At 33.1% G+C, this 14,022-nt stretch overlaps 1 protein-coding gene across 28 annotated transcripts in view; it reads right to left on the bottom strand.

Moving 5' to 3' along the window:
• LOC115213074 (LIM and SH3 domain protein 1) overlaps nt 1-14,022 on the bottom strand; it is a 170,360-nt gene that overhangs the window by 53,556 nt on the left and 102,782 nt on the right. For 26 of the 28 annotated variants that reach the window (XM_036504051.1, XM_036504052.1, XM_036504055.1 and 23 more), the window contains exon 4: nt 12,919-13,023. The exons of the other annotated variants lie outside the window; for them this stretch is intronic. In XM_036504051.1, coding sequence (XP_036359944.1) covers nt 12,919-13,023 — 105 coding nt within the window. The remainder of the gene's footprint in view (nt 1-12,918; nt 13,024-14,022) is intronic. 28 annotated transcript variants of the gene reach the window in all.

Here is a 14,022-nt window from a genome sequence, read left to right as displayed (position 1 = left end):
TTTACAAATAATCAGATCAAAAGATTACAAACTGATCTTTGATCTTTGAACCACGAAGAAGTTAAAACATACACGTTTGAAAGCAAACATAAAGCAGGTTATGGGGTGTCTAACAAATCTTATTACTGAAATAATGACATAACCTTAAACTGAACATAGCAAATTATTCCATGGATAATTTATAGTCCAGGATCTTCACTATTATTTTTTTTTCTTTCACTTCACCTAAATTAGCATCAACTGATCTGTATTATTGACACTTCCTGTTATATAAATACATGTCCACCTCCCACCACTCAGTAGTGAAAATGCTAGTAGTGTATAGGATAATCTAAATTTGATAGTTAACTAAATACAGAACCAATTATTTCTTTATGGTGAAGCTTAAACATGTAATAGTACAAACTACAAGATGTTTCACTCATCATCATCCTCATGTACCATTCTGTTGTATTCTCAACCTCTTTTTCCATTGTAATCTATTGGCAGTGAAACCTCTTGTAGCTCTGGCAATGTTGCTGATCCACATCTTAATGTTGTTAATCCAGGTTGTCCTTTGTTTACTCTAGCTGTGGCTTCTTTCTACTCAGCCTTTAAGCACAGCATTTTCTAGTACATCATTAGTTCTTGTGGTGTACAGGCAGCAAAATTTCCATTGGATAATGATTTCCAGAAATATTCATTTCATACCAATCTTTTCTAGGACTAAATTGTCAAATTTATTTCAAATGTACAATACTCTGAGTCCATCTGTCTTTCAAATGCCCTAAATTTCTTGTCAGCTACTATAAAGGTTCATATTTCACAGCTATATAAAGACACAGGATGGACAAGACCCTTAAGAAGGTGCATTAGCATTTAAAGCTAACAAGTCTATCTTCCCAAATGTTTCAGAGATTGGTAATGCTTCTACATGCCATTACTAGCCAGCCTTTGCCTTATTTCTTTGTTGCATTCATCTGCATCAGGACACATACAATCTCAATGCTTCTAGTATAGATGTCAGCTTGAATTGTAATTTTCTTTATCATCCCACTCTTTTATCAGCCAACTAAATTCAGCACAAGACTTCTGTAACTTGAAATAGGGCTTGTAATTTTTTGTGTAGTGGCTAGCAGATCTGTGTCAACTGCATGTCTCAAGTTACTGCTGTCTCTTCTATTTTAATATCAGTCTCATTATCATCTCAGGGTAGATGTTGAAAAGGTGTGGAGAAAGGATGCAGCATTGGCAAACTGCTTCCCCAGGTTGAAGAATTATACCCAAAAAATATTTCTCATATGCTTTTAAATTTTTGATGATAAAGTTATTACAGTACATGCATCTATAACACAAATATGTGTGTGTGTGTGTGTGTGTGTGTGTGTGTGTGTGTGTGTGTGTGTGTGTGTATATATATATATAAAAATCTAAGTAATCTGAGGAATACATGTGTTACTCTTTCTTAACATAAGCTGAGATAGAAAATGTGACTAAATGCAGGGTAGTGTTTAAAAATTTCTTCTTTCAGCTTCAACACTGCAATTTCACATTAAAAAATGAACATGGTTTGAGTTAACTTGTGTCTATAAAATCTATAATCTATTACATAAGGAACTTTGAATTTATATTCAAAACAGCGTCTGATCTAAGTATATAAACACTCTGTATAACCATCAGTAACTCACAAAATATTTATCCATAACTGGTTTGGTACAGACGTCAAAACTGCCAGACTTATAATGTGGACATTATGAAAATTTACACGGCAAAAACAATTTTTTTTTTAAATATAAAAAAAAAGCCACTGTTACCCAAAAAGCTATGCATTGTAATCTACTTAAATACCAAACAGATATTTAGAGACGGTGGTCATAATTTCCCTGATGACAATGATTGGACTGCTGGAGTTATACTGTGTTAGAGAGAGATATTGATTACAAGCAGTTTGGTTAAAACCAATTGCAACTAGCTGACAAAACATTGTTGTAGAGATGTTATAGAAATTTTGTTATTTTTATTAATGCCAAAAATCAATAAAAGATGATTTGGGAGGGGTAGGCATAGGGGGAAATGACAGAGAAGAGAATAATAATAATAATAACTGCTGGGATGAATTCATACATTACATATTTGGTTATTGAAGTAGATAGATAATTTTCAATGAGAGCAGCATTTTAGCAAAATTAACCATTCACAAATCAATAGAAACACTTTGATCTGGACAAATATATCAATTTTCTGGAAAAGGATAGTATTTCAATTGAGAAGATCAACTCCTGCCCAATATCACTATTATTTCTATTCAGTTAAGAGAATTCAGAGTGATCACACAGACTTTCCATGGTTGACTTTAAATAATAGTAGTACAACAATTATGAATCATTCCATCAAGAGAGGCTATTTTATAGGCAAATACAGATTGTCTGACAATTCTTAACAGTGCAGTTAAAGAACAGCAGTAAATAATTGTGCAAGAAGTAAAAAGGATATTGGAGAAAAACAGAAATTCTTGTGGAATCCGAAAATCTTCTATACAAGTATTCATTTACTTGTTTCAGTTTTTAAACTGCAAAGATGTTGATGCACTTTTTTAAAGAGACCAGAACTTATTTTATCAATTCCTATTTACCAAATGGCTAAGTTCACCTTAGCATCAAAGAACATAATTGATGGATTAAATGCCACAAGGTACTCTTTTTGATGCACCAATTTATTGGCAAATCCTCTGATGCACACATACATACAAACATACATGCACGCATACACACACACACACACACACACACACAAACTAATGTAGTACATATCAAAAATGATAGTGTTTGAGTATGGAATGAATTAAGCAAACACTATGTGAAAGATTAAGAGAGAGCCAATAATAGTGGTTTCTATAAACTGATATAGATAGAGCTATGCTGGTGGTAGAACAGTAAATCAATATTGAAAGGATGGTTGGATGGGGAACATACCAGTTAATGTGTGAGTTAGTTTAATGACTTCTTCAACTAATTACTCAATCACACATGCACTCTCCATCTACCTCTATCACACATCTACACTTTGTCCATGCGCTCTATTTCCAAAATCCCTAGAAATGATAATGACCCTTTGTTTAGATCAGTTTGAGGAAAATGTAACAAGACACTGCAGAGTTAACCTTTAGCATGTTGAAAGCAATTTGATATTGCCACATGAGTCTTCTCTGTATCTGCAGGCACAATGTGTTGCATTGAGAGGGTAGAAAACTTATACGGCAACATTATTTGCCTTTAGCATGCTAAAGGTTAAGAGAATTAGGAAACAACTTGATATCTATGTTTAGAATTGATGCTGTTAATTTTAAAACTTTGTGAAAAGCATTATTTGTCTAAGGAGATTGAGCTAAGTTTGCAGCAGTTATTTTGTTAAGTGTTGAAGATTTAACCTTTCTGATACCGACATGCCTAGACCACAACTGGTTCTGTAAGACAAACTTTCTGTTTAAAATTAACTTAAAAAACTTCCCATAAAAATTTCATGTTAATTTATATTCCAAACACCATTTTAATAATGAAGTTATTTCATTAAATTCTCCATTATTTTCAAAATTAATTGAAACAAACGTAATGTATTTTAATAGAAATATGGTAACAAAAGTGTTAATGCTTCAAGTTAAACATTCACATTGTATTTTCTTTTGTAAAGATATGGCTAAGACTTGAATGTGCTTATAGTTGGTGGTGGTGGTGGCAATTAGACATTTTGAAATATAGCATGGCATTTACAAAATAAATTTTAATGCTGAAAAGAAGTCAGCAGATATTGAGGTTACTAACAAATACAGTTAAATATTGGGTCATCCCATAAATAATGCAGTTTTTTCATTTGCATGAATTAAAAGTCAGATGGAGATGGGATAAACTACCTGCATCAACTTGCTATAAAAACAGGTAGTAATTTTACCTTGTACTTATTTTTAGTGCGAGTTTTGAAGACTGTAGTTCAATTTTAACAGTTATTTTTTCAAAGCTATAATGGCAAAGGAGCATGTTCAGCATATTTTGCTTTATGAGTTCAATAGAGGCAACAATGCAACAGAAAGTGTGAGGAATATTAATGCAGTATATGGAGATTGGACAATAAGTGTAAGACAGTATCAACAGTGGCTTCAGAAATTCCGAGCCAGAAACTACAGCCTAGAAGATGAGCCTCATCCTGGAAGATCTATAGAGCTTGATGAGGATGTCCTGCAAACCTTGGTATAACAAAATCCAATCGTAACTGTTGAGGAACTAGCAGAGAAGCTTGGATTTGGTCATTCAACCATTCGTCAACAACTGCGTGCCATCGGAAAAGTCAGCAAATTGGGTCATTGGGTTCCTCACAAACTTTCTGAGTCTAATCGCACACAGAGTGTGAATGCATGCTCTTCTTTGCTGTCATGTCTCATGAATGAACCTTTTTTGAACTGAATAGCAACTGGTGATGAGAAATGGGTTCTCTATAAAAAAAAAGTCAAGTGCCAAAGACAGTGGTTAGGGAAAGAAAAAACCACCAGCACCCCAGGATAAAGAAGGGCTTCACCCACATAAGGTGTTGTTATCTGTTTGATGGAATATGAAAGGTTTAGTCCACTTTGAACTCTTAAACTCAAACCAAGGAATAACAAAGGAGATCTACTGTGAGCAGCTCGAACAGTTTAAGTCAGTGCTAGAAAAAAAGAGACCATATCTGGTTTCAAGACGAAAGGTGTTCTTCCATCAGGATAATGCTCAGCCACATACAGTGAGGATGACATTCCAAAGGATGGAGCAGTTTGGATGGGAAACAATGCCCCACCCACCATATTCACCAGACATTGCCCCCATCTGATTATCATTTATTCCACAGTCTTCAAAATCATTTGAACGGAAAAAAATATTTATTCTGTAGACAAGGTCAGAACAGTACTGGAGGAGTATTTTTCATCACAGACAAGTGAATTTTGGAAGAGGGTCCTTACAAGTCTACCAGATAGATGGAAAAGCATTGTAGAAAATGAAAGAAGCATTACTTATGGGATGACCCAATATTTTATGATCTGGTTTAAAAAAACAGGATTTTGTTGTTTGTCAAGATTGAGTTATAATAAATAAACCACCATATTTCATAATTCAGAAATACCCAGATCCCAAGTGTGTTGTATTAATGGAAGTACTGAGTTCCCCCAAAACCAATTTAAATTCAAAATGCTAATTCTTCTAAGCTACACATTTTTTTTTCCAGTTTATTTGCATCTCCATGGGATCACAATGCTCACAATATATACTCATGAGAATATATTATATTGCTCATAATTATACACTCTATTACAGGTTTCAGCCACTCAGCTGTGACCATGCTGGAGCAAAGCCATGAATACAGCAGTCTAATAGAATCCAAACCATGCCTATTGCTTGCTAGACGACCAGGTTACCAATTACACTACCTAGCACTTAAGTGACACTAAATCACAATGAATACTGAACATTTAATTTTACTTAATGTTTTGTTATTAAGTTGTAAAATAACAGGAAATGCTCTTTGAAAAATAGTTAAAAATTGGTAATTGCCAACAGTTCACTTAGCTTCATGTCACATGATTGCTGAACAAAAAGCTAATCATGCCCACAAGAAAGATCTTAAAAAATTGTTTAATCTGCTAATAATGGTGAAATCTGTTAATTATATTAATATTACAAAAACTGGATGTAATATCTCTTGTCAGTATATTTTACATAGTTGATGGTGGTAAGCTGGCAGAATCATTAGCCTGCCGTGGTTGACTTCACTTTTCATGCTTTCAGGGTCGATAAAATAATACCTATTTCTTTACTGCCCACAAGGGACTAAACACAGAGAGGACAAACAAACGGATTAAGTTGATTACATCGACCCCAGTGCGTAACTGGTACTTATTTAATCGGCCCCCGAAAGGATGAAAGGTAAAGTCGACCTCGGCGGAATTTGAACTCCCAACGTAGCGGCAGACGAAATACTGCTAAGCATTTCGCCCGGTGTGCTAACGTTTCTGCCAGCTTGCCGCCTTATATAATAATAATATAAAATAATACCAGTTAAGCACTGATGTTGATGTTATCGACTAGTTTCATACCCACAAATTTCAGGCATTGTGCCTATAATGGAAAGAATTATACTTTACATAGTTGACATAAACAGACTGATTACAGCTAAAATTTTAATGAGCCTATCAACCAACTGAACAATAGAATTCATGAGCTGTTTGATAGCTTAGTTCTGAGAATCCAACCTAATAATGACATTAGCTTTTATGGAATTCATAATCATACAAACCATGCTAAATGTTCTGTGATTTAACACTTTAGCCTTCAGGTTACTCTGTCAAATGTACGATTTAAGTATTCACATTGCTATGAATTAATCATGCATTATGTTTGTAGCTTTGAGATTCTGATGATGTGTGTGCTTATTCTTAGAATGACATTATAGGGTAGGTGTGAGAAGACTGATCTGGCAAGTTTGAACATAAAATAGGTAGACTATTTGGGTCAGATATGGCCAGTTTAAATGCTAAAGGGTGAAGAATAAATCAAATTATTAACTGAGTTTTTTTTATATTACATCAGTTGCACTTAAACCAACCCAACACCAGCAACCAAAACTGAGTAAAACTAATGTCACTACCACCCACCTACTCACCCCATGCAATTATTTGTAAATAAAATTATTCTTCAAACAAACTGAAGGCTTCAGCTAAGTTTCTTGTAATTTCACACGATGATTTTACAAATTATTTATTCAGGATTAATTTTTGTTTGTCATGGAAATCTTGCACTTCTACAGACACACACATATGTATGCATAAACTTTTACAATGCATTTCTTAGATTAACTAAAAAAAATTTTTTTTTAATGAAATGCATGCTTAGTCATTAATAGAGCAGTCGAAACTCATACTAAAAGTATAGTGAATGTTATATGACATCACATTTTTACTATTTAAATGAATTTAAGGCAAAAACAAAGAATACTTTTTTACTAAAATATATAAAAATCTCTATTTTCCTAGATAAAGGTACAACAGTTTTAAGACAGAAAGTTGTCAGCATTAAAATACTTTTTAATAATTGTAGAAAAAGCATTTTCAATTAAAAGATATCAACATATTTGTCCCACAAGTTAGATTGCAAAAATTTGCTATAAATCACCAATTTCTTTAGAACAGACTCAGTTTCCTAACACCACATTACAAGTTATGCAGGGTTTACTATATTGCCTTGGTTCTCATTACTTCCATGAATAACAATCTGTTAAAATGATAGTTTGTTGGTGAAATGGTTAAGGAAAACTAAATAACCACCAAGTAAACTTAACTCAATGCAAAATAATGAAGAGATCACCTAGTTTTACTTCTATACAAGAAATAGCAAAAACGTGAACATGACCCAATTGAAGTTTCAAATTGAAAGCTTGTGTATTTTAGAAAGAAAGAAAACATTGTTTCACAAGGTTTCAGACAGCATACATGTACTGAAACTGCTTAATTAGCAGGAAGGGTTGAAACAATACCAGTTATCTAGTTGAAATAGTTTTACATAAGGCATATGTAAATGAAACCAGTTACAAAATCCTGCAGAACAAAAGTTACTAATGAGTTCACAATGACATCTAATAAGGTCAACAAAAATCTGGCAGCTATTTCCTCTTGACATAATGTGAAAGTCTGTCATTGTCTCCACCTGCCTACCCATCCCTTCAAATAGGCAAAAGCATTTGTGAGCTTGTGTGTGCGAGAAAAGAGAATGGAGAATATAATTCTGGCTATTTCAAGAAAAGTAAAGAACCCTAAACTTATTCATAACTATAATACATTTTGAGTTCTTTACCCATAAGAAATAGAACTTTTTAGAACTGATTTCTCAAACAAACACACAGAAATGGCTATGTACACATAACTTGATGTGTGTGTGGGGGGGAGACAACTATGAAGCTAAAAGACCTAGTTATTAAATAGAAAAATAAAAAAGCCAGCAAGCAATCTGAATTCAGATATCTCCTATATTTGTGTTGTTGAAAATCTTAATAAAATATGGAATTCTATAACTTATTTCCCCACTGATTTCATTTTGCAAGTCAAGTGGAAAATAGGTTTTGTATTATGGAATTCTACATCATGGCAAGATTTTCAGAAACAATGCTTCCATAATATGAGTATTCCTGTATTGTAACACTGACTTTTGTTTAACCCTATCGCATTTAAACTGACCATAACCAACCCAAATATTCAAATATATTCCCTTTCACACCTATGCTAAAATGGAAAGACAGACATTAAATGAGTGAGTGAGTGAGTGTCTCTTTTTCTTTTTGCTTTTTTTCTTTTTTTTTTTTTTTTGTAAAGGAAGTAAATTTTAGAAAATCTGATGCAGGTCCAGAAGGAACAGAAATAGAGTAATTCAGAACTAAGTTATATAAATATGGAATTGGAAAACAAAACATACAAACACTCTAAAATAGACTGTTTGTACATATTGTACCAATTACAACAAATGAAACTTAGAAAGTTCTACATTTTTAACCACTGTCATCATCAAGCTAACATCTGTTTCCCAAATGAAATCATTCATTCATTCATTCATTTGAGCCAATGAGGAAATGAATGAGGAAGCCAAAGCTCCTTCAAATCATACTCAGTGGTCTTGGGAAAGGAAGGGACACACTGCATTAAAATGAGTCTTATAGGCCCCTAAAACGACAGCTGAGCAACTTCACTAGGGTAGACCAGGGGTAAAACAAAAGCAGTAACTTATTAAGTGAATAAATGTGTTTTGATCAACTTAAAAGCATCAAGCTATATTTGACTACAAATGTGGCCCATAGCTAACAAGATATAAGATATGGAGCAATATAAGAAACCCCTAGAGTTAATGAAGAGCAACACTTGTTTAAGAACTAGAAATTAAATTGCAAATTTTAGCCTTTCAAAGAGAAATATATCATGAAATTATGTGAGGGCTTTCTTTTTATTGCCGATAAGGTATAAAGAAATTTACAAATGTAAAACCTGTTTTTACAGACATACATCAAGACTAAGTGATAACTTCTGCATAATCCATTCATGATTTTAATTAACACTAAACATTTCCTCTGTAATCATCTTTAGGCCATGAAATTCAAAAAACAAAAGCAAAAAAAAGTTACGAATTTCAAAGCTCCTTAATATTCATTCTTTTCTTGATAGTTACCATAAACAATAGCAATTGCATTAACTCTACATGGTCACTCAACCTGCTTGAAACAACAGCCAAAATCTGTCAAGCTTCACCCTATCATCTTAAAAAGGAAACATTAGATAATATAGTCTGAGGTACACTCAGACTATATTATCTTGAAAAGAAGGAAAAAAAAAAAAAGACAAGCTGGTTATAGCTGGAATGCCTTTGATGATAGGCCTGCTTGATCAGCACTGATCTTGGGCTAAACAACAACATCCTCAGAGATGAAGGGATAATTCAATTCAGAACAGAGGCATGTATCTCAATATCACAAAGCCTACGATCTAACATTCCATCAATGTTGCCAACCCACTGAGCAAAGTAAATGTTAAAAAAAAAATATTAGTAGGAGAGTCTCCTCCTCCCATCAAAATGCAGGCACCAATGGGTAATTGCATTTGAAAATAAAATTCAGAAGCTAAAAAAGTTATAAAATATAAACAATATAAAAGCAAAAAGTAAACAAGTACTAAATAAAGGAGAGAGAAGATATCTTTAATTGGTAAGCAAGACTGTTTAAATCTAGTTCAAATGCGGTGCAAAGCTTTCCATAGAATATTGCTGATAAGACATTTCTGACGAGATATTGCCGGCATTTACAGATCCTTGGAATCTTTCCATGTATTTCCTGATGAGGATAAATTTGTCAGTTCTCTTCCTGATACAATTCAGGTAGCTATGTTTCATTATCATCATCATCATCAATATCATCACCCCTATGCAATATGCACATGTCTGTCTGATATTGATGGAGTTTCACAAAGTATTAGAAGGAATATAGGACAAGTCAATATTATATACTTCTAACTATTTGTGCAAGATAGAAAAGTAGGACACAGAAATCTAAAATGAGAGATTATTTGAGCCCTTTTCTAACAGAATTAGTTAAGGAGATAACTGAATGATTTTTACAATTCAACGGTATTAATAAAATAAAAAGAAAGATAAAACAATAATAAAAGATAGTTATGCTCATAATAAGGCTGCTGAAGATATTGGAAGAATTGACTTCAATAAACAAAGAAATCTCTTACAAGATTTCACATACTTATAAGAATATATTTTTGTCACAGAGATAAGTTTGGGCAAGATCAAGAGTTTTGGGTAAAAATGGGCAAGAGATTTAATAAAATACATTACTGTTAAGTATATAATCTTATTCTTTATTATTTAATTTTTTTTTTACTGGTTTAGCTAAAGTATTTTTCATAATTTCACACATTTTCTTAAGAAAAAGGAGAAAAAAAGAAAAACAGACATTAGCACTACATTAGGCATTAAATGACAGTTGATAACTAATTCTATGTTTTCTTTCCACATAAAAGTTTTCCTGTATTGCTTCAAAGAACTGATAAAATATATTTTACAGACCTACTCAACTTACTTTAACAAAGGTGAAGTTAAAAATCAGTATATTAAAAAACGCTATTCTTTACAAAAACTATATTTTTTATATATTTTTTTCTTCGTGCTGGCATTGGTTGGAATGTTTATATTAAATTTGCAAGTGCAGCAATTCACACAAAAACCAAACCTTTAAGTGATGTAATTCCACACTATATTGTAGCATTCCATATTGTTAGTTATCAACATTCCAGATATATTTTAACAAAAAACATTCTATTACAGTCACACCTTCTGTGAAATGCTTTAAATAACTATCATCATAATATTTTACCTTTGAAATTAACCAAAACTTCTTTTTTTTTTTAAATTTATTAGTGTGAGGTGGTGTGGCAGTAATCATAACCAGGATAACAAGGTTGGGTACATGGATAGAATATGTGAATGGAAAAGGGGTTCCAGAGGGGTAGAGAGTAACACTAAAGAACTGAAAAATGTTTAGTAACAGGGTCTAGGAGAAAAGAAACAGTGTAGGTCATAGAAAGAACAGAAGCATGTGCACTGAATATGTTTGGGGTGAACTTGATATGCAATCAACGTGTTCAACAGAATGGAAACCATAGTAAAAGAAATATTAAGAAACAACAAAAAAACACAACTCAGAATGGGAACAATAGCCCCATACTAACCAAAGCCTTGAAGTGAAATGTGTGTGGACATAACAGTGGGGTTAAGAAGTTCACTTGCAATTATGTAGTTTTGGACAAGCTTTGTAAATGAAATTTGCTACATGGAAACTGTGCGAAATCCTGCTGGAGAAACCATTCCTGTTGAGTGATAAACTTAATCTGTCATCCAGTTTAATATCACTTCTTGGCTCCCAGCTGCCTTTAGCATACATTCTTGGCAAGTGTTGAGCCCAGGTCTCCAATCAAGGATAACTTCCTCCTACCAGTCATGGGTGCTGACTTTTTCTCGACTAAATTCCACCCCCACCGCAAAAAAAAAGTATTAAGCTTACTGGCTTTGTTTCTTTATATCTGATGTTGTGTGTGTGTGTGTTCATGTGTGTCCATTCCACCTATTACAATGTCTGAATAATACATGAATGAAGGGCATAGTTTTAAAACTTTACTTTGTAAAGTCATAGAAAGTTGTTTTTTTTTTTTGTTTTTTGGGGTTTTTTTTCAGTCAGGAGAGAAGGCAATGCCCACAGTCCTTTATAGACTCCAAGACTGGTGGGGAGATAGAAGGCATCTTCGAACCAAAGACCTAGCCTGAACCTTTGCAACAGAATAGACTCTGCTAAAGCCAAGGTTCCAGGTGGTGGTGTTAGACTGGAAATGGGTTAAGTCTACAACCTAAGTAGACCACGGCAGGTTTTGAACTCAGAATGCAAAAAGCCAGAACAAATATGGCAAGGCAACTTGTCCAACAGTCTTATGGTTCCACCACTTTGTCATCTTGAATTGGTACTCCAAAAGGATTAAAGAAAAGTTGACCTAAGAGGGATTTGAACTAAGAGCCCACAGAATCAGAAAAAATACCACAAGGTATCCAACATTCAAATGACTGCCAATTTTATAGCCTATGCCGATTCATCACCTCAAATATGAAAGACAGGGAGAAATATTCTCATAAAGATAATCAGAGATTGTTACTAGGTGTCTCAGAATCTAATGTTTGAAGAAGAGGCACTAGTAACTAATTAGAGGCACTAGTAACCTCTGTATTAAGGATGAGATATACAGTGTGTGGAGGTTTGAATAAAACTAAATTGTTGTATCACCAGTTGTAAGATGCTTTGGAGATGGTTGTTCATGAAAGGTCCATCAAAAACATCTGAATAAAGCCTATGTATACAAAGTGAGACTGAAGTGGATGGTAATGTCAGCAACTTAAAAAGTAAATTTAGTTTTGGAAGTTTTCAGCAAGAAGATAGCTGTTGTTTCCATTAGTAAGCAAATTTGTCAAAAAGGTCTGTTGATGTTAAAGGCAACCACTTCATTGTCAAATTTCTTAAGTAGAGACTGTACAAATGTCTGACATTAGGATAGAGTCATTTGTTGAAAACCAATTTACATTTCAAAGAGGTCCATTTGATAATTTGTTTTCTCATTCATTAATTGTATTTTCAGTATATGGTGTGTGTGTGTGAGGGAGAGACTGAACATGAGAGAGAGACAGACAGAGAGAGAGAAAGAGCATTATTTTGTGCATGTAAACAGTATGCACACTTTGATAAAACTGAACTGGTCTGTTCCCATGGTAAGTAATCTCTAAACCATGCAAAACAATAACTTGGGGCATCAAGAACAGATAGGTAGGCATCTCATACCAAACTTGCATTCTTTGTAGCCATCAAACACCGTTGCATATCAGGGTTGTCTGCTACAACTGTGTACTTGTCCTTGTTTTTCTCAAAGTCCATGTGGTATTGTACCTGGAAGCCAGGTGTAATGACCGTAAAACATCAATAAGGAAAGTACTTGTATATTTTAAGAAGTATTCAAGCCATGAAGAACTTCAACGCAGAAAAAGTATTCTAAAGCAAGGAGGAGAGAGAGAGAGAGAGAGAGAGATTTAACCGCACCACCCCACTCCAGACAATCTCTTGTCTAAGATACAAAACTTGTTTTATATTTTAAAGTCTTCTTTGCCTTTAAATTAAAACATTCCTTTATGGTTTTATGTCAGAATTTTAAGTTATGCTTCAAACACAAGCTTAACACTGGAGAAGTTAGTTATTTTATTATATCCATCCAAAATTTTTTATTATATTCAAAATTAATTAAAACGTGTAGACAGTATATTCAGTTAGAAATATGGTTTACAAAAAGGTTAATCTAATCATTTAATTTTTAAACCAAATATAGAAAGAAAAATAAATAGGGAACATTTTACTGAATTAGCAATTAGCTATAATTTGTAGAATATTGCTATCATAATATTAAGGTTTAGGTTAATAAACAGTTTAATTCATTAAAAAAATGTTTGTGTTAAGTTGTTGTTAAACATAAGTTCTTAGCTTAGAAGAAGAACAAGATCAAATTATATAAAACATTATCATATGTTGATTTCTTTTAAGGCATAACTTAAATACCAAAATATAGGAGATTGGATTAAATATCATAAACCTAGTTAGCCAGGAAATAGCATGAACCTTATCAATGGGACAAATTCAAGATCACAATCTACTAGCTAAGGTCATGTGTCAATTTGATATTCTGTTAGCTGGATAATCAATAGTTTTATTGTCACAAACTGAAGTAACACTAGTAGCTAATTTGTCGAAGCCAACTTAGTCTAATGCCATTATCTGCTTTGGTTCAATGTGTACTGAGAATAAATATAATTAAAAATAAAACAAATAAAAAGGCTGAACAGTAAGCAGCTACAATACAGCTACAATAAAATAAGTATAAATTATTAAGCTATCGAA

This window comes from Octopus sinensis, linkage group LG6, assembly GCF_006345805.1.
Source record: "Octopus sinensis linkage group LG6, ASM634580v1, whole genome shotgun sequence".
Classification (NCBI taxonomy): domain Eukaryota; kingdom Metazoa; phylum Mollusca; class Cephalopoda; order Octopoda; family Octopodidae; genus Octopus; species Octopus sinensis.
Note: the sequence above shows the minus strand (reverse complement) of the source record. Positions and strands in the feature narration are given on the sequence as shown.